This window comes from Plasmopara halstedii, assembly GCF_900000015.1.
Source record: "Plasmopara halstedii genome assembly, contig: Scaffold_2904, whole genome shotgun sequence".
In the NCBI taxonomy this organism is placed as follows: domain Eukaryota; phylum Oomycota; class Peronosporomycetes; order Peronosporales; family Peronosporaceae; genus Plasmopara; species Plasmopara halstedii.
In genome coordinates this window covers 1,367,087-1,390,426 of record NW_020189809.1, presented here as the reverse complement: position 1 = coordinate 1,390,426, position 23,340 = coordinate 1,367,087, and the positions used below count along the sequence as shown (strand labels likewise).

The window sequence follows — 23,340 nt, the reverse complement described above, 5'->3', positions numbered from 1 at the left end:
TTTTAAAGCGGATGCCAATAAGAAATGGACGCGTGTTCGCGTTTAAAGTTCGCCGGCTAAATGCTTTGAAAGCTGGACATGCTAAAAGCCACTTGCAATGAAGTATCCCTTCGTCAACTTTAAGCTATCTGCTTGGTTCTACGACATTTGTAGACTATACAGATCATGTGTCAGTGGCCGCAGCGACGTCGCACAAAAAATCGGCAAGATGGCTATTCTTCTTCGCCGAGCACACCTTTAAGGTAGTGTATATACCGCATTAGCTTGGTATGGCGGAGTTTGCGCGTTCGCTTCTCCCTGACATATGTATTGTCGTATACCACAAAGGTTACCGCAACAGTTGGTAAAGTGATTTGAACGCCGTATGGGTTAGTCGAATTCTATGTTGCATTACTGATAGCTTGAAAAATAAAGCATTTTAAGTCGGGTTTCTATTTAGCGGAGCGCGCAGTTGCATGTCTCTACGGCCTTGCTGTGTCTCAAAGCTAGCTTATTACATCACTGACCCACACGACACCCAGGGCGTATTGGTACCTCAATTTGATGACCTCAAAAACATACTAATTAGGCACATGATATGGCCACCTTTGAATGGTTTGGACATACAGCTCGGTGAGAGCTGTGCGTTGGTGGCACAGTGTGTATAAGTGGTTAAGCACATCCTAAAATATGTCAGCGAGCTAAATCTTGCCGCACGTGGTGGTACCTTTGGGCAACCTGTCGGTTCCGGTAGCGTCCTTGCTATCCTTAAGTATGTCCTATGCATCAGCGTTTCCTCTAGGCGGTAATGTCATTATTGCGGTCTTTGTGCACGATCTGATCATAATTCTCGACGACGTATTTCGTAATCATAGTTTTTCGGTTACCATTGTATTGGATAGAGATCCCGGCCTTTCAGCGACGTTTCTGGCTAATATATTCAGGGTGCATGGCATCAGAATATTTATTCTAACCGCTGACCCACCGAAACAGTTCATCCGACTTAACACGTGAATGGCGCTTTGAAAGATATCCTACGGAGCAAGTCTATCCTAGTCATTGAGTTTACGTCATAAAACGTAGTACATGGCTCTTCATGCATTACTCCATTGTATTCAAATGATTTGATTGACCGCATGATGCCCTTGGCATCACTGCAAAGTGACTTCAGTCCTCGAGGGTGAGGAGTTGTTAATCAAAATTGCCTTGCTTGTATCATTGTGGCGGCCGTTCATAGCAAAATCAGTGATATTATCTCGATGTTATGCGCAAGATCTGTAACGCTACGGCGGAGCACCAAGGCAAACAAATGCAACACGCCGATGTCAGTGGTAGCTGGAACACGCACGCATAATGGTCAGCAGCAGGTATAATTGACCATTTTTAATATACCTACTCATGCAGTGTCTCCGAGCGCATTTCATGTGGCTGCTCACGATCGTATCGTTCGTACCCTGTATATCTCGAAGCGATTGTGAACACACGGTTTTCTATGTGGGATAACTGAAGCCGTACCACGATTGTGTGCTTTACAGACAGTCTGACAAAAAGAGCTTTGTTGTTGACCGACCGAAATCTCCATCATGTGCTGTATCTGGGATACCTTCTAAAGTAGTGCCGCAATTCTAAACTGCCGGCGGTGCCTCAAGCCAGACAAGGTGATGACGATAATTAACGAGCGAAGTTATGATCTAGCTCATCTTGGCTTTAGATGTGTGAAGTGATCTTTGGGGGAAAGACGACTTGCCTCTACAACGGAGAGAGTTCGTAGCACCAGCTGGGGAAAGGTCGGCCTTCGCTGGCACTGCTCGATCAGTAAGAAGTTGTATACTTTTACTTTGAAACTTTGGTGAATCGTTGGGTATACCAGGGCAGCAACATTTACCTGGTGAAATGGAAGAAGTATTCTCAGTCTGCAAGATTCTGGAAGTTTGAGATATCATTTTGGCCAGATTGCCCTAGTGTCGTTGCCGCTTACAGCCTGGTGCATCCTTGGCCTATACTTCACTTGGAAAAGAGACAGCGTCGTTCATGGCAGCGTGCTTATCACTGGTGAGTGGAGACCCGTTTGCTTGAGACTTAGTCGATAGTTACAGCGTCTGGTGGAGATGAGCGGGGTTGTGAACACAAAAAACTTGATGTGATAATTTGTTGCCTCGACGACCGCGTCGTGCGCTAAAAATCGCAAAGTTAAGTACGATATGACGCTCTTATAAGGTGTCTGGTTTGTTAAAACTGGCATGCAAAATCTTTATACACAATCGGCTCGCTTTTCTCACTTAGTACTCAAACTGAGGCATATATTCACCGGCTTTTTGTCGGCTCCTTATACCCAACTTACACCCCTCGAGGAGGGTACGGGCAACCTCGTCCAGTGCTACTCCAAGCCCAAACGGTATTCTCGAGAGATGATGACCTGTGGTTTGAGGAAGCAACTTTCCCGCTTTCGTTTTGCTCTAAGTGTGAGCGGATGGCCCGCATGCATGGGTGAGTAGGTGATCCGCATGAGCACAACCAGCACCTCCTGGTGGGTCAAAACCATAATCAATACGTGATTTGGTCGAAAGTCGGCGCGACTCTTGCGCTTGCGGTAAAACAAGGTAGCCTCCCTGAGCAATATCTAGGTCGTTATTCGCGAACTGGGCGTTGTTGTGAACTCTACGGCGGAGTGTCAAAGTACTGAAGAGGGGGCATGTAGAACGATACTAGGTCAGCATGATGATTTAGTGCGGTGATGGCTTTCTCCATGAGGAATGGCCCGTTTATCTATTGCCGGGTGGCCGGGTGGGGGTGGAATGATATGAGTCGGGACTCGGAGTGTCACCGGGACTGCTCTCACCAGAGAGCGCTTCGGCATTCTCACGAAAATCTTCATTTAGCTAGTCGGTCCTAGTCCGTGCTTCTGTCGTGGTTTGGGATACAGCTTGAATTGTTACATGGGAGCGGGCATCAGTGCAAGTGCACCTAAATGAGTAGGCATGATAATCTGAAACATTTGACAAGCACGAAAGCGCACGACACGATCTTCAGCTTCAGGTTCGAAAAAGTGGCGAGAGTGGGTGGAACTTCAGGTGCAGTGGTTTCTCGTGAAAGGTCGCATTTGCGCAGTGTCTAGAGACGCTTACACACTTGGTACAATTGTATCAATACAATTGTACATATTATATTACTCTCGGTGTAGCTTTCCGGAATATCGATATATATATGAAGATCACAGAACTCCGAAAAGGAGTAAAGAAAGGCAGTTCTGGCATGAAAGTATTGTAAAACTCAAATATCGACATACAGAGCTAGTGATCTCGAAAAAGCTGTGGAACCTTTTGGTCTTTTTATCTGATTTAATCTCGGTTCCGCTTCTATTAGATACGCTTGAGTCTTTCCTCTGTGTGAATAGAAACTTTCGACTCATGGAGTCCGCGTAAATCAACGCATAGTGGATTAGTTTGAAGGCTTCGAAATCAATATTTTCTATACTTATCATTGCCTATGGTTTATTGAGATTCTATTTACGTCAAATGTATTTAAATAGAATAATAGCTATCATACTAGTATTTAGTCTTATATAATAATTAACTGTGATAAATGAAGTTCACAATATGCAATCACAACTGGGTACAAACGGGATAGAGGCCCTCTGGTGGGCGGATTAATCACTGTTTGATATAACAAGCACAATGAACACATCTGGTTAATGACATTATCGATAAATTCAACTATTGGATTCGGAAGTTTCATTCAATGTCTCCCGCCAAACACACACAACTATCCAGTACACATGAGTCAGAGAATGTTTACTGTTTCTAGGAACTTGAATATAATGTAGGACACGGTAGCGTACTTAGCCTTAAACCGGTCAATTACTGCAGATGACTTGCTGCATTTTGACTGAATCATCGAAGTGCTTGTTACTACTTGACAACGCTTTGGTACACAGTACACAATGGCTTTGACTCTGCATCCCTTTACAAATGTGACGATTGCTTTTTTTCGCCTGACACAATTAGCAATGTTCAGCCTCTGAACACAATCATTATAGCGGTCTAAATGCACAATCTGCGTCGCATGCGCTTGACAAAATGATAGATTACTCTTTAATTGATATTAAACTGACTGCCCAGGTGGAAACAATGAGCTCTCGTCAAGCTATTACATGAAATACTTTTCCTTATTAGCCGCCGTCAAGTTTCGCAGTGCCGGTACCGCAATCGGCTTCTCATAATCTACTATGAGCAAGCAGAGCCAGAAGACACTCAATGCTGCTCCGCCTACATACTGGTGACCCATGTCTCTAGATGAGCTGCTCAAAACTCCAAACGAGAATGTCGCCTCTCAAGATCGGATTTTGGTGGCGTCAGTGCAAAAAATGAAAATCAAAATGTCAAAAACAAGCTTGAAGGTAAAAGTGCATCTGAAGTGGTTCGTGAATTGCCGAGTGGATGATAGGTCATTTCAGACTTCTAAGAAACGCAGCAAACGCTCCACGGAGACTAGAAGAGGCAGGCAAAAACTCGCTCTTCGATTTTTCAGATGACTTGTTACAATTCAGATTTGACTATAGTCGGATTGATTTTTTGTTAGTTGCCAGAGAGACTTGCAATGCCTCATGCTCTTTTATTCAGGTCGACACCCATCGATAGATTAAGTCTTTTCTTTTGAGGCATTATGCCCAATGCAGATGACGCTTGTCCAGTATCATGTTCATTATTCAATCGACCTCAAGAACGCTACGACAAAACAAATTTATCCGTCCAGACGTGATGAAAACCTCCTCTCTCTGGTTTTTTATCGCAGTACTACTTGCTGTTGCAGCGGTATGTTCAGATGCGCAAAACATGCGTCTATCACCGAATACCACGATTGCTAATGTAACAGAAGCTTCGGAGCAGATAGCGATAGCAGCTTGCGGCCCGCGTATTCGAAAGCCATGGGAGCTATTGCTTCCAGCTGAAAAAGAACTTTATTTGCGAGCGATTGCGATGTCAATGGACGACGGCTACTACATAAAGTTTGTGGAGATTCATACGGAGCAAATGACGACGGCTGAAGCCCACAACACTTGCATGTTCGTTTACTGGCATCGCTTGCTGCTTTTGGGCTTTGAAAACATGTTACGAAGCTACGGCGGCGAGTTCTCTTGTATCACTGTGCCATATTGGAATTATGTCGACGATACTCAACGCTATTTGATGGGAGGATGTAGAAGCATGGAGGAGTGTTCGCTCCTGCTGCGCGAATTTGGTGGATCGGTGAACGGAATTAGCCGCTCCGTCTCGATAAATGGATCACCAATTGACGGAACGTGCGTCATAACTCCACCCCTCGATCACTTTTGCGAAGCCACTCATCTTCAAGGAGGCAATTGTGCTCGATGTGTTCCACGCGGAGACTGGTTACGCTCGCCTTTTCCACCGACTACATCTGTAAGCTCACTCGCACGTCAACTCTTCGCAACGCCAACTATCGCTGGTGTGGTAGCCAATCTGGAGCTGGGTGTCCACAGTAAGATCATCAAACAACTTTGTGATTCTACCGTTGCTTGATTTCAAACTTTTGCTTTTGCATATTTCTAGATACGGTTCACAGTACTCTCGGTGGAGCAATGGGCGTATTAGAAGCACCGGCCGATCCAATCTTTTTTTCACACCATGCCACTATCGACCTTCTGCACTCCATCTTTTACAAATGTGTCGTGGGCAACACCGTACCGATTGCGATGGCAGAAAAACTGACCGATCCCAGAGTGTATACGCAGTGTCCGCGTCGCCGGCCTCTTCCAGTGAATACAATTGACCAAAGCATCTTGTATCCGCAGTCAAACATATTGCTTCGCACTGGTGAAGAAGGAATAGATCCCATTTCCGTGTTCTCGCAATTCAACATGCTCGCCCCATTCTTTTCGTCTCTTCCCTCATCATACCTGAGTTTCTCGGATATTCGCGATATCGGTGTTTTCAGCTACAACTACGAGATGACTGGGTTGCTGGCCGAACTCTATACGTCTTGTCCAGGTACGAGCCTCAGACCCAGCAATACAGGAGCTGGTGTGCCTTTCCGTCAGCTTGAAAGCTCCAGCAATACCACGGAAGAAAAAAACAAATTTGTAGAGGCTGTCATTGTGCCCAGCAACAGAACCGCGGGCAATTGGTTTATTGAAGCGCTAGCAGTTGCCTCGAACAAATCTGCATTCGAGTCAGCAGTTGTCAATTCCTCCAAAAATTCAATTGATGCAATTGCAGATGTTGAAAAGATGACTTGCGTATTCTTCGATGAATGTCGAGGTGGAGTGCACGATTATAGCGATCAATTCCGCAAGAGCTTTCACCAAAATGCATCGTCACCGTGCACCACCATTCTCGCGAATATTAAGAGCGGTCGGGATCACATTCGAACGCCTAATTGGCGCTCTATTTTTCTCCGTCACATGAAGTGCGACTTGAATTGAGGATCGTTTGCGCATAGAATTTGTATTAGTAGTTTACTGTTGCAATAAAAAATAATTGTGGATGTTATGTTTCTCAATCAACGATGATGAGCTTGTTCGACATAGACATTGCCTAAAGGTCTTGGAGGACCTCCTCAATAAAACTAACAAAACTGGAGTCAATCTGCTCCTCTTCTTCTTCGCCACGCTTCTGGACAGCGAAACGCTTAATTATCCCTTCCAATGCACCAGTGTTAACACGAATTGACACCTTGACACAAAACACGCACTGGAGCTCCGTCTAATAGGTAAACGTCGATGTGTCAAAAGTGTGTAAAATAAGTGATATGCAAAACGGGCGTACCATTTCTGCGAAAAAAAAGAATTTGACTGTTTTGTCTACACTTCCACTCGCCAGACAAATCAGGTAATTGTTGCAAAAGTGTTCAATTACTTCATCCACTTCAGGCATTTCTCTTAAACAGTACGATAAAGACGCACTAAGAAAACAGAGACATTTGTTATGGCTGGATAAATCGTTGCTACATCATACCCCAGAATACTTACATTTCCGTCGCCCGTGCCCAAACTTCTTCAAATTTCCCAGCGTCAATTGTGGGGTTTTCGGTCATATAATCGCGAGCTAGCATTGTGCTATCATCAGCATCTTCCTCGTCATCAAGATCTTCTTCATCGTCTAAAGAGGTTGCATGGGACACCGTACGCGATGCAGAGCGACTTGGCTGGCAGGAAAGCGCCTGGACTTTAGTCGTGCCAGGCTCTCTTTCATTCATAAAATGCTGCGGAATGTGATTTTGTGAAGGAGAAAATTGATGCGACTTTGCTACACAGAACGCGGCCTGGTCTGCATATTGACGAAGTGCAGACCTGAGAATTTCCATGAAGATGACATGGCCGTTTCGATAGAGTATTGAATTTACAATCCACTTAATCGTCAGCGACAGATCAGCTAATCCTGGAATAACACTGATGTCCACCAGAAAAATAGTTCCTTCAAATCTCTACACACAAAAATTTGAGTTCACTAAAATACAAATAAAAAATATGCAACAAAATACCTGCTCTGCTATGAAGAGCCACTGTTGCTGCCCAGCAACTTTTTTGCTATACACACACACCAGTCGATATTTCTGCAAAAATGCTTGAAGATCGCTTGGGTCTAGCTCGTGGGCATCTACGGAGCCAAGATCCATCGAGCACTCTACCCTGCACGTAAACAATATTGATCAGAGACTTGCAATTCTCGCAAATTACTTTATGCTTCAATCGTACGAATCATTTGCTGACTCCCACATGTCGTCAAAGGTTTGGCTGTCCACAGATGGACGTTTCAACAAGAAGTCTTCAACAGCAACGGTGGATGGATTCAAGATAGCATCTGTGCCAAATTGTTGGTTGGGAGCCTGATCTGTTAAAGTGCTCCGGGACGAATCATCAATCGCAGGATCAGGCCCTCCAATAAATTCAAATGCAGATTCGTCGCTCGTAGTTACTTCGGATACTGGGTGCCCTATGAAGTTAAAACCTGATCCATCGCCATTTCTTACAGAAGGTTGATCTGGACCGTTACTGATTGCCAAAGGAGGTGCGTAGACAGGAGCCGTCAACCTTATATCAGATTCGTCATCACAGTTCTCATTACTGGATGGATAATGAGAAGTCTTGTAGCGAGAGTCATCTTGACCATTAGCTGTTCTGTGATTCATACCCAAGTCGCTATATGCCCCGACCGATTCGGCTCGATCTGGCAATTGAATTTTATGACCAGAAAGAAAAAGTTTTTTTCCTTCGTCACTGATAGACCGTTCTCGTCCTTCCCGATTATTAGCTGTTGGTGGGCACGCAGAGCCGACATCTTCTTCGGTGGTGTCTGGGTCAGCAAATTGGGGATTATCTGGATCGAGCCGAACAGCCGCAATCGCTTGCAGAAGCTTTCGGGCATCAGCACGGTACATGTTATCATTTCGCTGCTGGGAAATATTAGTAAAGATATCCAGATTGTTTTCAAGCTCTTGCAAACACAGACTTTGTTTCAATAAAGCCATTGTCGCAACAAATGCGTTCCGATGCACCTATCCACAAAATTATTTAAAATCATGAAAATGAAGAAATCGAGAAATTCTTACATGTGTAGCGTAGAACTCGTATTTAGCTTGGAACCTCTCCACCAGTGTATCTGCAACTCCCTATAAGCATCGATGGAAGGTCAAATTATTTTGATACGCCAACTACCTGCATGACGAGGCATGCACCTGTCTATCTTTAATTCCGAGCTCCAGCACGCCTGATAAAAACGAACCAATTTTTTCATCCTTGAGGGATCCGTAACATACTGCATTGACCAGCTTCGTCACCGCAGAGGAAGCTTTTGGTTTGCCAGGACTTTTTTTTAATACTGCAGCTTTAATATTGACATGCGGAACACGAAGTCTGCGCCCCCATGACTTTTTTATAGGTGCACTAATGCCACTTAAGCTAACACCTTTCAGAATGTACACGCGAACACTTTGTCCAAATCTAATGACGTCTCCATCTTGCAACAGCACGCGATGTGGGCTTTTTTGCTCACAATAAATAAGGTACAAAAGCGCTTACCATGTAATAGATAGGGATCGTGCGGCGGAATTTTCTTGCGACCCACGAATGTACCATGCCGTGACATAAGATCCACCATCTATAGAATACAGTGATACAGCTACATCAGCAAAGCCTTGATGACAATCAAACCAGTTAATCGCACGCACATAGATACCGCCTTCGCTGTCGTGAATCACGGCTGCGTGCTTCCTCGAAACGGACGGATTTCCCAACACATGATCGCAGCTTTCTTGGTCCCGTCCGAAAAGATTGATACGCTGTGTGGCTACCATATATGTTACGCAGTGGCGGCCGTCGCGAAAAGCTTCGAGTCTTGCATGTGAGTTGGACTCAGTGGGCATGCACGCCCTGCATACATTAACAAGAACAAGATTATTTATGCGGAAAAGCATACATCAAATTAAAGTTGCTTAAGCACCAGTCGGGTGGATGGAAGGAGGCGGTGCTATTGCACAGGAAGGGCGCACGTCCTGGAGAGTCCATGGAAGACACCAGAGCACTGACTATGCCGCGAGGCAAGGTGGAAGCGCCTTTTTATTGGCGGAACAGTATAATTTAGAATATGTGATTGGGCAAAAACTGACGCGATGTCAAATACAAATATCAGGCGCTCCAATCGCGACAAATGTTTTTCCTATTAAGATCCAATTGACACTAAGCTTACGCAGACTCGAGATTCAGCTCAGCTAAAGCTGCCGTTCCAACATAGGGACCGTGACAAAAACTCATCTGCAGTTTTTCCAACAGCGATGGATCTACAACATGACAACAACAATTCCCCGAAAGTGCAGTGTATGCATGAGACGACGCGAAAGTGTAGCCTACGATTACAATAGCCAATACTGCACGTACCCAACAGCGATTTATAAGGTGAGGCCAGAACAGCATCGAGCACGGAAAATTTCCACTCGCGCGTCTCTTTGGTCGGCTCAGTGGTGCGATCCATAAGAAATTCGAAGAAGCCGCCGTACGAATGCAGCGCATGTATACCCCATGGATTATTCTGTGCCACCACTGAGCGGAGGACGCGAAAGACAGATGTTCGCAGCTCTTCGAACGGCTGCTTAAGTGACTTCATTAGCAAAATCATCGTGTTCTGCTGCCCGCACTCCACGCCAAGGCTATTATACAGTTGCTCACACATAGTCCAAACGTAAGCGTTCTCTTCGGGGACTTGATCGGGCTCTTTAAAGAGTCGCGTAAACTTTTCGAGCACATGTGCCAGTGAATGATAACAGCTGGCTTTGACAGGCATCGTGGCACTGTTACCTAGCCGAAGCCATAGATGACAGATGCTTCGGTGCTGGAGCAAAAATTCAAGTTCTTTTTCATATAACCGCAGAACAGTCATAAGTATGTAATCACTAAACTTGAAAAATCTCCTCACCTTTCTCAGACGATGATGCAAACGCAGCCAATGCGTCCATGGCTGCAACCTGCTGCAACGAATCGGCACTCTGTATTTTACTTTCAACTGCTTCTAACAAGGCCTTTGAAAGTGCGACATCACCCCAATACCTTGAATCGATATTCAAATTCGCCGCTGTAGCTGTAACTTCACCCACAAGTCGGACTGCATTTCCTCCTACAAACGAATCTGCGTACGATAAAGTTAATCCAGCAAGTAGTTTAACAAACATTGCGCCCGTCTTGCCTTCTTTCATCGCTAGTAAAGTTTTCAATGTTCCTGTGGATCGGTCATGTGTTAGCATCATGCAATTTAATCGAAACGATAAACACGCATGTAGACGTACCAGACTTGAAAATATATTCGACACCAACTTTGGTCTGGCATACTGCCGGGACCAAATCAACGACATTCATTAAAAACAATGGATCATTTGACTTCAAGCAGCTCAAAATCTTTCATAGAACAAGGTTATGCCAGCCAGTATTTTATCGAATTACCGCAATTTATGTTACCAGGTCAATGGAACCCGCAGATATGCCATACTCCATGTGCTCGTCATCTTGAGCACAAATCATCGCAATTGTTTCTAAGTAACGCATGAACTCGATTGAATTCTCGACGACTTCCCTAGGAACATCATATTTTACAATTATTGAATATAATGTTGTGTTCAGTAACACACTCTCTTGACATACCTGCTTTGTACCTTAGCCTTCAGCAAGTCTAAGACTGCTTGATAGAGTTTGCTGCCAGTGAATCGTGAAAACTAGCGAAGCAATTAGTCATTAGCATTTTAATGGCTTAGTAAATTAACAATATCTCCACCATCTTCAGCACCGTTGAGGCCTTAGAAGCCATCTCAATGTCTTCATCCGCTAGCATATCGCATATTTGCGTCAAAACCTGCGAGTGTGTCTGATGAATGATTAATTGCAACCATTTAGACAACATCGTTCGAGCCTAGTAATCAGCGCCTTTGACTTACGACGACACCAATCTGATCCAGTGACGGGTTCCGCCCTAAATGCGCAATAAATTGGCTCAGCACGAGTGCTCGTGCTTCCGTTTCCACATGTGTTAGTCCAGCCAAAATAAATGGCATAATCTGTCGTACGAAAAGCACATCAGAAGTCCGACCGTTCCTTAATGGCGATCTGAAGACGCACATCCGGCTGAAAAAAGAGGTCCGTGTCATTGCTCTTGGTGCCAAGCACACGATTGATACAATTGCACGCTTGCTTCACCTTTAAGAATGAGAACCTGAAGCTTTAGAAAAATGTCATCGCAGAAAACACATAGGAGCATACCTGCTCGGTGGATCCGCGGTCGCTGGCGTCCTGCAGACATGCGAACAGCAACGCAACTGGGATCTTCTCCAAGAATTTGTGAATGGATGCATTGTCTTGATCCCCCGCATATAAATGCCCGGATGTGACAATGCCTGCATTCTGAAATTGCGTTATTTCCTGCCACGCCGGGCTGAGATCCATTGTCAACAGGGTCAGGTTTTGAATGCGATGAATTGAGTCTGTGTATCAGTTGCATATAAACACAATATCAAACGATTATTTTGTGTTCGCTTGACAAATTCGAAAAGACTATCTAGTTTAACGCTATCTGTACCTTTTAGCGTTGTACTGTGCGATATTGCGAATACGCGGCTTTTATCACAAATCCGGGTCATTCTACTTCTCCAATTATCATTAAGCAATAGATAGCAAAGCAGATAAGGCACGAGATACGCCAGGCGCGCCCTGGACGGCCTTTAAGGCTTAAATTTAGGCTCGAAGGTTTGAAAATCTGACAGAAAACATTGCCTTCTCCCGATAACGGACATCTCATTCTTAAGAAATGCACTGTCCAAATATATAATACAAATATAAGTCAAGGATCAAATTCGCAATGACCGCACGTAGTAGTATAACCGCGCCGTCAGGCTTAATGCTGTCAAATCATCCTTGAATCATGCGCCACCGAAATTTGGCCGCTCGATCCACTGCTAGCCCGGAACCCACATAGACGATCGATTCTTGATGTAGGCGTCTCGTTACGCACGAATCCGACGGTTTCCAAACAAATCCGCAGATAATGGCAAAATCACTGCCAAAAGTGAGCTGTAAGTGTCCGTACGCATTACACTATAGGGCAGAGTTCAGTAGTACCAAAGTTTTGATATGAAAAACTCCGTAAAGAAGACAGTGGCTTGCTAGACACGCGCTATGCAGTACATTTAGTTTCATTCTTGACAATAGTTATGTTGAGTTTCACTTTGAACTTGACATTAATTTTGGACCCGTGTAGCTTTTGAGATTATATACCAAACTAGATATTCAAATTCTTGTGGGACTTCTAGCCTTTCTTGTGCTCGGGGGTAGAAGTAAATGCATGAGCATACTTGAGCATCAATTTAAACAATATATTCTTTTGAAGTAGGCACGTTGACACCACTTTGATCAAAAATTGGCGAGCAGTCAGATCTCATATAGTGTATGATCGTCAAACGTCGAGTGTCTTACTAAAGTGGTCAGTATGTAGAGACACACTACCCACGATGCTTTGACAGTTTGCCTTCAAGCAGCAAGCAGCATACTCGCACAATAATTGATATATTAAAGCGGTCGGCTGCACGGATCTTTTTGTGAGTAAATACACCCGCATGTGTTTCCTATTTCCAAAAAATTGACAACTGAGTTTTCTATACTTCTTTGTGCTATTTAGTGCAGAATCTGAAAGTAATAACTGTCAGTAGGATGCGGGTATTCAAGTAAGTTGATGACTCCCCTATAGATTGTCGGAGGATGTTGCTAAAGTCCAAATAGCTTTCGCGCATTTTGCTTTTGTCCGTAATTGTGTCTATAAACATGTGCTGAGAAAAGTCACCAATAAAGAACGGCGTTCACAAGATTGCAAGCGGGTATGAGGTCACAATTCTGTTTAGGAACTTTTTTGTAAATTGATTGCATTTCTACTGAAAAAAGTGGCGATCGGTGAGACTTTGCTTCTGTGCTGCCGTGTGTTTTTAAAGTCGACAGACCAATCGTTGACAGAACTACTGATGACTTGGCTAAAAAACGCGGGCGTTAGGACGACCAAATTGTCTAAAACTACGTTCTTAATGTTGCCTACCAGAGGTAGCAAGCAATAAGAGCCTTATATTTTGCTATAGGTTATATTCGACGGGGTCAGCACGGCAAAAAACTGTAGAAGTGAGATTTACGTCAAACCACAGCCGAGTTGCCCTCCCAGACGATTTCACTACCAAGGCATTCCACCACCTCAATGCTTAAGTAATGCAATGAGTAGACCCCGAGTTGACTTAACGTATTCAGCAGCCAGTGCATATCTGCTGAGCCACTAATCACTGTTGCTTATGTTTTACAGATGTTTGACGGTCCAAATTACATTATTGTTTTATAATGCGTCGCTTGATCACAGTGATCGACCAGTAAGGGTGGTGCTCTGGAGTGAAATTTTGTTCGACAGCATTCGTCACAGATTGATTATGAAGTAATACTACTATAAACGCGAAGCAAATTCTTGACTAATGGAACGACGACACAGTAGTTCGGCTATATTCGAATCTACGTAGTTACTTGACATGCAACATCAAGTATAATGTGATGCTATCTTGATTGTCTTACCCTACCTACATCTACAAGGTGATTGATGGTCGTAATGTGGCTGCTTGCAACGCTTCCCTTCATAAAACACGAAGTTTTTAATGGTATCCACTGCTTCCATTCCGCATCCCACCGTAGACTTTCTAAGCTGAGCACATAATTATCTTGTGAACGTGCAGAAGCTGTCTGTGCAGCCACCACAGAATTTCAGAATTTCATCGCCGTCATGTATTCAAGGTAGATTTTTATGTGTTTTGCGAGAATTCGCAACATTCTCGCGAAACACTCCAGCAGTATAAAGAAAAATTATTGCAAATTTTGACTTTATGTGTAAGCACCACTACATTAAATTTAAGCGTTTTGTACGCGGCTCTAAGGGCTACTACGATGCTCCAGTTTGCGCATCTGCTTATAAGGCATTCGAATCATATTGGTACGAATTTACGATGGCGATATTTTCATGCTTCTGTTATGGTCCTGGCTCGCCGAAATCGAAAGGGCTCGCCTGGCCGATCATCTTCTACGCCAGCGACGATCATGCAAGGCGGTGAGGTAGGTACTAGACTGGTTTTATAGTTTGCTGGGAATAATCTAACACGCTGGCGTGTGTTTCTTATCACAGACAAATGATACAGAATTTTCTCATTGGTATAACGAAACGTTGAAACAGTATCAAAGCAAGGTTCTATTGCCGCCGGGCATGATAGAGCTGTCGAATTCAATGGAGCTATACGATGATGAAGAAGTCGATCATGATGAGAGCGATCAGCATGATGAGGAGGCTGAAAAGTTTCTGGATGAAGCAGAGGAACTCTTCAGACTGAATCCTTCTGATTTTCAGAAGCGGATGGACTCGTATAATCAGCGGCACGCCCATGAAGACGACGACAGCGATGATGATATTGACCACAAAGTCGACCGTGCAAAGGAACTAATTCCGAAGGAGAAGCTTGCAAAAGTGATGCGAGAACTTAACCCGAACTCGACGCCGACCGGAAAAAATGCCGAGCGGATGCCAAGCACTAATCCGAGTACGTTGTCGATATGCCGAAGCTGAGGTCTTTCAATTTTATTTAGGAGTGCCCACTGCCGTCGTCCACTTTAGGAAAAAAAAATCTTGTTCATCTCGAGAAGAAAGAGAAGCCGTCTAGGGCTGAGCGCACGACGTATCGACAGGAGAGCGTTGGTATCGCCGTTCTAGAATATGTTCAGACTCTGCTTGTAGAGGATGCTGATTTGTCTGGAGCAAATATCGTGCCTACATTTGTCGAGGTGCACTCAATTTGAAATTTTGATTAACCCTTGCTGCTGATGCTATTTTGTTTTATCATACATTTGAAAGGCAAACGTATCGCCAGACCTGCGCAAAATCGTGCTGTTCTGGGAGCCTGTTCGCTTAAATTCAGAAGATCAAATTATCGGCAAGAAAAAAGCTGAAGCTTTGAAAAATCGACTTCAGCGTCAGGAGCGCTGGGTCCGTCGCAACGTCACTCAGCATTTAAACTTAAAGGTGCGCAAAAGCGACTGTAAAACGGTAAATGTCTGGTTTTATTAATCGATGTCGCATCATTGGACGTACACAGTATTCTCCTGTTATTCAATTCAAAGAGCAAAAGGAAGCTAAGGCCGAAAAAGCGCAGACGCTTTTTGAGGCGGAGATGAAGTGGTTGGACAATGTGTGAACTCAGTTGCGTTTGCAATAGCATAATTTGTTTACAAACTTATAATTTGATGGCAAGATACCGATCTACTGATCGTTAGCTTGAAAAAGCATTTACTCCTCAAGTCAATAATGTTTAGCTAGCTTTTTCCCCACAGGTTTTGCTTTTACTTCTGTACTAGCTCGTAAAGGTCTGAGCGCGTCTGGCTTGATGTGGGTATATTTCGACGCATTTCCATTACCTTGTCCAAATCCACTTCAGCGTACACGATGGATTCCCCATGGCCGCAGGTGGCTATAATTTCGCCCCAGGGTGAGATGACGGTAGAATGACCCCAAGCCTGGTACCCACCCTCGGGACCACGCGCAGGAGAGGTAGCGGCCACGTACAGCTGATTATCGACTGCACGGGCGCGCAGCAGAAGTTCCCAGTGCGCGGGTCCCGTAGTCAGGTTGAAAGCACCAGGGAACAGCAAGATCTGTGCACCCTGCTTCTTCATCAGCATAGATAGCTCCGGGAAACGGATGTCGTAACAGATCCCGACGCCCATTTTGCAGTAGGGAGTATCAAAGACAGTTATGTTGTTGCCTGGTGAAAGCGTATCTGACTCTTTGAAAGTTATCTTGCCGGGTACGTCGATATCGAACAAATGAACCTTGCGATGCTTTCCAATGATTTCGCCTTCAGGCGAAAAGACAACGGTTGCGTTGTATACTTTGCCGGATGCGTCCTTTTCGGGAATGGAGCCTCCGACAAGATAGATCTTGAGCTTAGCAGCGAGTTGCGACAATGCAAAGGTGGACGGATGATTACTTTCGCTGAGAAGGTCCTTTGTTTCCGGTATTTCTTCAGCGTACCGCGGGAAAGATGTGGTGGCGTAAGGCGAATTCCAGCATTCGGGCAGCGACACCACCTGCGCCGCGTTTTTTGCAGCTTTGGTCACGGCCGCGGTGGCTGTGTCAATATTCTTCTGTTTGTCTTCTCCTACGGAGATTTGGCATAACGCTAATTTGAATTTTGTTGTCATAATGCTAGAAAGGCGGCGCCTAGATGAATGAAGTTGGCGAGCTTGAGAACCAATGGTGCAACAAAACATCCCCAGAGAAGTCCTTTAGTTATGTAATGAACACGAGGTCTTTAACAACAAAGTGATGTTTCACACGAATTAATCATCAACAAGATGCTTCGAGTACGGTGCCGAAACGATAGCATATCTTTAGTTAAAGTCGTAACGCTGTTTTGTTGTAGTCTTTTCGACTGATTCGGTCTGCTGAAAATTGTCAAGTCGTGTTGCGTCATATCAGTTATGGAAGCGCGGCACCACACAGCGGTGAAAACTCAAGTTTTCTCTCGCTTCTGACTTTGGCAGGCGCCATGGGGTATATCGACGAAGCTATTCGAATTCTGCGAAGTGTTGCTGATGTTATCAATATGATTTTAATGTGCAGCGGGGTGGCGTATGTGTATTACGACCCCGACGTTCTGCCGACGGGTGTCAAAAGATGGTTGGCAATTCAGGAGCCAGAAGGCCGGAGCATGAGTCTTGAAGAGTACGAGCATTGGCGAGCTCAGCAAGCAGGATCACTAGCAGCTATGACGCAAAGTCATAAGGATAAGGGTGAGCTGGTGCTCAAGCAAACAGAGCAAACAGAAAATATTGAGCCTCCGACAATGGATGGTTCGTAATGCTGCTTTCGGGACAACAACATTGTTTGGATTTTAGCATTGTAATGGTTATTTAGACAACCTCCTGATTCCATACAAAGACGTATCGCCGTTTGAGATGAAGTTGTCGCTAGAAAAGCTTCTGGCTGAAGCGCGCGACAACGAAGCCGCTTTCATTGCCGATATCAACTCCAACAGAGTCACAGTACCTGAGGAGCAGCGCCAAATGGTAGTTGAATGCATGACCAAATGATATTGTCTTGCTACTACTAACAGTCTATTGCCATATCCAGTTGCAGGCATTTAAGGATGAGAAGACAAGATTAAAAAAGCAGCTTAAGTTTCTTAAATCCAACAAGTAGAGCTGGTCATCAGGTTGCTCTTTTACGGGCAAGGCAATCTTGAGTAATATCTGGTATCTAAATGAACGTGCCTTGATTGTGAAATGCAAAACTATTCGGTTTTGGCTTTCACGCTTTGAGTCTCTGCAGTCCACTGCCAATACGTTAAATACACCAGCACAAGTAAAAAATGACCACAGGAATAGGCAGCAAAAACGTAGTCGTGGATGTGGGGATATCTTGGGGGCGGAGTAATCAAAGCTTGAGCGGCGTGTATCGAGGCTATACCGAGCAGAGATAGCTACGACATGCAGCGACGATCAAATATAAATTGTTGAAGACCAAGTTTAAAGCACAAGCTCATACCGAGACGTAAGCCTGAAGATATGGGTTGACATTTCCATCATGCTTAAAGCCTGGCGCACAACTAGATTGCTGCGCATGAAGATGCTTTGATGCCCCCGATAGAAGAAATGGAGACACCGCAATCCCTGCAAAGGCGACTTGCAACACGATGTAGGGAATGGCAAGACCATCTTTCTTCAACAAAAAATACATGCTAGAGGAGGCAGAAAATACAGATGAAAATGGTATACTTACGCGAAACCAAAATGCTATCATAAGGGACAGACCTGAAAGTAGATACCACGCTAAACCATCCTGACAAAAGTGCATTGTGCGCAAATAGAAATGACATTGGCAACAGCGGCAATAAAATCGACTTCTCATGAACTTAAGTGCCGCTCAGGACAATAATCCGTGTTAAATATACTCGAGAAAAAAAGTTGCAAGTTAAGGAAGTTGTCACCTTGAAAGGAAAACAGGTAGAATGAAAGCGAGCAGATTGCAAGTGACAAAACGAACCGCAGGCTCGTAGGCTTTCGTCGTAATAAGTCAAAAATTGACGGAAAAAATCCCATTATGGTCATCAAAGTGCTAAAGCAGAGAAGTATTTGAGATTAGTGATACCTAGGACAAAAATGTTCAGCTTACCAAAGACGCATCTGCACTGCAGGAGTAACATGCCGACGAATTTTAAAAATAAAATCGGCGATACACCAAAAGTTTGCGACCTTATCTTCGAATAGCCCTCGATTAAAGGGGAAATTACGAGAAGCAACTAATGATTTCCGGTTAGAGTTTACTTAGGGACCGACTGAAAGGTGCGTACCTTGTGTTAACGAAGACCAACAAGTCTCCATCGCTGATGGATATGCGCAAAATGGAGCCCACATGAGCGCAAACGTGATGATGACCGCAATCACAAGTTTTGCAAGATGTAAAACGCACATCTTTCGGTAAAGACAGCGTACAAATAAAAATATCCCAAACGCAGGAGAATAGTATAACGCCATTTGCTTAAAGTTAAGCGCTAGACAATAGCAAATACTGCCCAGAAATTCGTGACCTTCAACAATGAGAGCCACACTTAAAGCTGTGAAGCCCAAGCTCACATTATTGTACTGTTATCACAATATAGATCCACACATGCCATTAGACAGAGTTCAACGTCGCTGTTAATACCTTATTTGAAAGCATACTTGAAAGTGGCCATGATCAATAAGCAAAATTGCAGGTTCCAGCAAAATCAGCAAAAAAAACGCTGAGCGCTGCGTCCACTGCTTGCTTCCGTAAATTACACGAGCTAGATAGCTAATCGCAGGAATGAAGAGTGCGACGTCGCATAATATAACTGACGTGCGCATGAATACCTTGCTGGTCGCCGACTCGTACCCCTGAGAGCTCGCAAGCTCCACCATAGCAGGTTCAAAGACTTCCGCTGCGCGTCCAAACAGGTATGAGACGTAGGCAGTCAGAGGCGGATAGTCCAGACCCCAGTACATCAAATCATTTGACGTGGTGTTGAAATACCAGTCAGACAGTGGCAAATTAGTCGTAATCTCCATCCAATGGCGCTGAGCTTCATAGTCTCCGAACATGGGTGGTTTGCGCTCGCCTGAATACGAGTGTAGACCAACTAACCAGCGAGTGAGGACGACGAATAGCCACATTAGCCACGTACCAGTCCTCCTCTCATCATTTTTCTCCAGAAATTGCAAGCCCCGATGCAGTAGCGAACTCTTAGTATCTGCACACATGTTGAGTGACTGTTAGAATTGATATGTAAACTTCATCTTTAATAGACAAACAAAATTTGTTGAGAATGGCTCTAGCTGATCGAATTGCTATTATTACAGGCGCCGCATCCGGTTTGGGTCGTGCTACGGCTACTCGCTTCGTAGAAAACGGGGCAAGCGTAATATTGTGCGATCTTCCGACCAGTGACGGCGTCAACGTCGCCAGAAAGCTTGGTGTCTCATGTCACTTCTGTCCCACCGACGTAAATTTCTTGCAACTTAAATCACAAAAAACATTTTTGGGCTGACATATAAAATACTCGTGTGGGAAGGTAACGAACGAAGACGATGTCGCCGCGGCATTAGATTTGGCTGAATCAGCCTTCGGAAATCCTATAAACACTGTCGTTAACTGCGCGGGAATCGCGTTGGCTGCAAAGACGTTGAGCAAAAAAGGCGTACACCAATTGTTCCAGTTTCAGCAAAGTATTAATGTCAACACAGTGGGGTCTTTTAACGTAGCGCGCCTCGCTGCTGAGCGGTAAGAGGCATCTATTAGTTTGCAGGGCACAATCATCTTTATCAAAGTACACTCATTAGTGAAATGTAGTATGTCAAAAACAAGACCAGGACCAGGAGGCGAGAGAGGGGTCATTATTAACACGGCGAGTATTGCCGCGTACGATGGTCAAATCGGACAGGTGGCGTATGCAGCTAGCAAAGGAGCAATCGTTGGAATGACGTTGCCTCTTGCCCGAGACCTCGCATCGTATGGCATACGTGTAAACACTATTGCGCCAGGTATAGCTACTTATAATCTACTCGTGGTGAGACAACGCTGACATCTTCAAAATTTTTCATATATTAGGTTTGTTTATGACTCCATTGCTAGCAGGACTTCCTGAAAAGGTGCAAAAACAGCTGGGTGAGACGGTTCCATTTCCCAATCGCCTGGGGAATCCCGTGGAGTACGCGCAGCTGGTTCACGCCATAATTGACAACAAGATGCTTAACGGCGAAACTATTCGCCTCGATGGTGCCATTCGAATGCCGCCCAAATAATCCGCGGCTCTATCAGAATGCAATTTCGAAACCGAATATACACTTTGAATTCTTAAGGTACTAGATTTCAGAATATCAACAATCAAAATTTAAAGTCGGTCGGTCGGCTGCAAATATCTTCGACCGCATAACTCGAAAAGATCTTTTTCTGAAGCAATTTTCAAAAGCGCTTTCAGTCCAATAGCTTCCACCACACTTGTGTATATGCAATCGAAGGAAGTATTTGAAATTTCTTGCAGCGATTGTTTCAAAAGATCAGAGAAAAATGAAAGTACAAAGCTTTCGGGGCCCGTAAAGTAAAGTAGCGCAATCCAGCTTTTAGGAGGTGAAAAAATTTTGATGTCCAGCAAAACGGTGCTGGTTTTAAAAGGGATAATACAAGCCCCACGAGAAGTTGAAATACGTCGCATCGCTCCATGTTGAATCACATTTGCTGCTGTAAGTGCTGTTATTACCTCTTCGAACTGTTGTGCATCTACATCTGCGTTTGCTGTCGTCGAAATTTCAAGCACAGTTGGAACCGCAACCAGAATGTCAAGCACCGATATAAATGCAGCACCACGAGAGAAGGATCCACATGGAAACACTTGAATCTTGGTGTTCCAATTTTTTAAATGTATGAGAATGGCGTTAAAAGCCATTTTTCCGTCTTTCTGGTTAAGGTTAGGCCGTCGAACGATTGGACTAGAGCCCAAACCTGAAGCAGGAACAATAAAATCGATCCCTACCCGAAGCTGCTCAACAATAGGAATATCGTGAGTCTGTGCGCGGATAAGTTTGTCAATTACTTGTCTGACATTAAAATAATTGCCACCTTCCTGCTCTAGTAGTCGTTGCGCTCGATTCGACTTCATTCCGTACACGTTAAGCAACGACCGCGCTTGATCCCACTCTGACGCAATAGAAGTAATCTCACCATTTTTTGCTTCATCAAAATATAGCTCTTGATGGTGAAGATAGTTCTGCTTGTACTTTTCCCAATAACGTGCAATGATGCGCCAGACTTCAAGAGCCACACCATTTACAGACGACTTCTGGAAAATGTAGTCACGGAGGACAAGATCTTGCCCTGAAGATTCCGAGTCGAGCACATCATTCTCCCACATGGCAGTAAGAACTCTCCGAGCAACCTTGCACGCTTGTACATGCCATCGTTGCTGATCAAACCATTCGCAACGTGCAATAAATTCATCAAGCGCCTGAAGCGAAAATAGCAGCATAGGTCGCCTTATAAAGCCTTCATGCATTGCGCAAGTCGCTTCATTGTTATATAGCCAGCAAGGCGAGGCCTCGCACATGCGGTCTACGTCATAATAGTCAATAAGTTCCAGACGCGAACCGACTGGTGTCTTTTCCGACATTACACCGCTTTTGGACAATGTTGTCACTAAAAACCGGGCGGCGCAATTACCACCGCGCCTGCACTTTTCCTTGTCATTTTTCGTTTCCAGCTCAAATTCAAAGTGCACGCGCTGGTCCTTTCGTTGCTGAGTTCTGCTGTTGCTACTGTTTAGACTGTTGTTGTTGATTGCGCTGGGTAGAAAGAGCAGACTGTCTGTTAATGATTCGTTATGCGAGTTGCTTTGCTGACTTACTTCAAGGCTGTTGATCATACTCGGCCGAATGCGCTTTGTATCAAATTCGATTGATTCGAACGAGTCACCATTAAGAGAATGAGATGGCATAACTATTGGCTGCGTCGTGTTACTCGACTCTAAACTCGAAGGCGGGTGCAATGCGGCATTCATGGGAAGCTCAGGGCCATAGAAGGCGCCTTGTAGCGGGTAGATTTCGGGTGGTTCTTCGTCAAGCAATTGCGCAAGGTCTTCAAAGAACTTGCGCTTGCGCTGTGGGTGTAATACAAGCCGCGGAGATAATCCGACGGTGATTGTCATTCAGGAAACCAATTTTTTTCGATGTGTAATCTGCGAAAGTAAGTGTTCATCTGTAGCTTAATTATGGCCAGTAATAAAGATTGATGTGAAAAAATAATCAGTACCCGGTTTAGCTTTCCCCCCACGAGTCAATGCTACTATGCTTAAATCGTGATAGTTTACTGATGGCCTGCAACATCATTAATCGTCCCTGCGTTTGTATATCACGAGCTGGCCTTGCTTTCGCGTAGACAATGAACTTTGTTCAAATGTTCCGATATGACGTGAAGCAGAATTTTGTTGGTATGGTCGGAGATTATTTTAATTGTGTTGTGATGGTGTATGGTGTATGTTTGATGATGTAGTATCATATTCTACTCGATACAAATGAAGGTTTGTTGCTAAAATCACGCAATGCAAAGCTTTATCATTGTTGAAAGTAAACAGACATATTTTGTACTGTTCAAGTGGCCTCGTTATATTGATCTTGAGTTCAAAGCAAAATAATGTAAGATGCATTTGCAATTGGATGGTGCCCACGAGCCCATCCTCTATGTGCAAGTGAACGCAGACTGGTAAAGTCAAAGCTTCCTCTGGTCTGTGTGCACG

General features: G+C 44.4%; 10 protein-coding genes across 10 annotated transcripts; 5 read left to right on the top strand and 5 right to left on the bottom strand.

Annotated features, from left to right (window-relative positions):
• Positions 1 to 3,498: 3,498 nt before the first annotated feature.
• Positions 3,499 to 4,669, top strand: PHALS_15108 (uncharacterized protein). The gene has a single exon (XM_036407199.1). It carries the CDS (start codon positions 4,262 to 4,264, stop codon positions 4,508 to 4,510), a length of 249 nt encoding a protein of 82 aa, XP_036263445.1. The 5' UTR covers positions 3,499 to 4,261; the 3' UTR covers positions 4,511 to 4,669.
• Positions 4,670 to 4,673: 4 nt separating this feature from the next.
• Positions 4,674 to 6,421, top strand: PHALS_05714 (conserved hypothetical protein; the record flags this gene model as incomplete). The annotated part of the gene is made up of 2 exons (XM_024719302.1): positions 4,674 to 5,478; positions 5,550 to 6,421. 2 exons carry the CDS (start codon positions 4,674 to 4,676, stop codon positions 6,419 to 6,421), a joined length of 1,677 nt encoding a protein of 558 aa, XP_024584614.1.
• A 112-nt stretch (positions 6,422 to 6,533) lies between these two features.
• On the bottom strand, positions 6,534 to 9,502 carry PHALS_05713 (hypothetical protein L915_06464; the record flags this gene model as incomplete). The annotated part of the gene is made up of 10 exons (XM_024719300.1): positions 6,534 to 6,701; positions 6,765 to 6,900; positions 6,968 to 7,422; positions 7,480 to 7,627; positions 7,694 to 8,493; positions 8,548 to 8,607; positions 8,674 to 8,954; positions 9,017 to 9,095; positions 9,166 to 9,367; positions 9,438 to 9,502. The coding sequence occupies 10 exons, from the start codon at positions 9,500 to 9,502 to the stop codon at positions 6,534 to 6,536; spliced, it is 2,394 nt and encodes a 797-aa protein (XP_024584613.1).
• Positions 9,503 to 9,679: 177 nt separating this feature from the next.
• Positions 9,680 to 12,712, bottom strand: PHALS_05712 (heat repeat domain containing protein; the record flags this gene model as incomplete). The annotated part of the gene is made up of 17 exons (XM_024719299.1): positions 9,680 to 9,774; positions 9,872 to 10,342; positions 10,407 to 10,616; positions 10,674 to 10,706; positions 10,774 to 10,882; positions 10,943 to 11,057; positions 11,126 to 11,196; positions 11,256 to 11,345; positions 11,416 to 11,535; positions 11,597 to 11,674; positions 11,738 to 11,958; positions 12,054 to 12,115; positions 12,266 to 12,286; positions 12,356 to 12,374; positions 12,486 to 12,530; positions 12,593 to 12,636; positions 12,699 to 12,712. 17 exons carry the CDS (start codon positions 12,710 to 12,712, stop codon positions 9,680 to 9,682), a joined length of 1,818 nt encoding a protein of 605 aa, XP_024584612.1.
• Positions 12,713 to 13,709: 997 nt separating this feature from the next.
• Positions 13,710 to 15,732, top strand: PHALS_05711 (ribosome-binding factor a; the record flags this gene model as incomplete). Its single annotated transcript, XM_024719298.1, has 9 exons — positions 13,710 to 13,717; positions 13,812 to 13,904; positions 14,230 to 14,287; positions 14,386 to 14,483; positions 14,549 to 14,597; positions 14,721 to 15,081; positions 15,156 to 15,322; positions 15,393 to 15,560; positions 15,634 to 15,732. The coding sequence occupies 9 exons, from the start codon at positions 13,710 to 13,712 to the stop codon at positions 15,730 to 15,732; spliced, it is 1,101 nt and encodes a 366-aa protein (XP_024584611.1).
• A 145-nt stretch (positions 15,733 to 15,877) lies between these two features.
• Positions 15,878 to 16,738, bottom strand: PHALS_05710 (omega-amidase nit2; the record flags this gene model as incomplete). The annotated part of the gene is made up of 1 exon (XM_024719297.1): positions 15,878 to 16,738. One exon carries the CDS (start codon positions 16,736 to 16,738, stop codon positions 15,878 to 15,880), a length of 861 nt encoding a protein of 286 aa, XP_024584610.1.
• Positions 16,739 to 16,891: 153 nt separating this feature from the next.
• PHALS_05709 (uncharacterized protein) lies at positions 16,892 to 17,738 on the top strand (the record flags this gene model as incomplete). Its single annotated transcript, XM_024719296.1, has 5 exons — positions 16,892 to 16,900; positions 16,960 to 17,090; positions 17,160 to 17,389; positions 17,454 to 17,605; positions 17,670 to 17,738. The coding sequence occupies 5 exons, from the start codon at positions 16,892 to 16,894 to the stop codon at positions 17,736 to 17,738; spliced, it is 591 nt and encodes a 196-aa protein (XP_024584609.1).
• Positions 17,739 to 17,829: 91 nt separating this feature from the next.
• On the bottom strand, positions 17,830 to 19,816 carry PHALS_05708 (dolichyl pyrophosphate man9 c2 alpha-; the record flags this gene model as incomplete). The annotated part of the gene is made up of 10 exons (XM_024719295.1): positions 17,830 to 18,018; positions 18,084 to 18,276; positions 18,350 to 18,449; positions 18,526 to 18,653; positions 18,711 to 18,837; positions 18,889 to 19,180; positions 19,259 to 19,370; positions 19,430 to 19,453; positions 19,512 to 19,674; positions 19,741 to 19,816. 10 exons carry the CDS (start codon positions 19,814 to 19,816, stop codon positions 17,830 to 17,832), a joined length of 1,404 nt encoding a protein of 467 aa, XP_024584608.1.
• A 65-nt stretch (positions 19,817 to 19,881) lies between these two features.
• On the top strand, positions 19,882 to 20,857 carry PHALS_05707 (3-hydroxyacyl-dehydrogenase type-2; the record flags this gene model as incomplete). The annotated part of the gene is made up of 4 exons (XM_024719294.1): positions 19,882 to 20,058; positions 20,128 to 20,336; positions 20,406 to 20,596; positions 20,664 to 20,857. The coding sequence occupies 4 exons, from the start codon at positions 19,882 to 19,884 to the stop codon at positions 20,855 to 20,857; spliced, it is 771 nt and encodes a 256-aa protein (XP_024584607.1).
• Positions 20,858 to 20,946: 89 nt separating this feature from the next.
• On the bottom strand, positions 20,947 to 22,752 carry PHALS_05706 (DNA polymerase, family X, beta-like; the record flags this gene model as incomplete). Its single annotated transcript, XM_024719293.1, has 3 exons — positions 20,947 to 22,390; positions 22,453 to 22,459; positions 22,521 to 22,752. 3 exons carry the CDS (start codon positions 22,750 to 22,752, stop codon positions 20,947 to 20,949), a joined length of 1,683 nt encoding a protein of 560 aa, XP_024584606.1.
• Positions 22,753 to 23,340: the final 588 nt, after the last annotated feature.

Excerpts from the sequence above, each read along its gene's own strand:
- PHALS_15108 (XM_036407199.1), top strand. The coding sequence starts at position 4,262 with ATGTCTCTAGATGAGCTGCTCAAAACTCCAAACGAGAATGTCGCCTCT.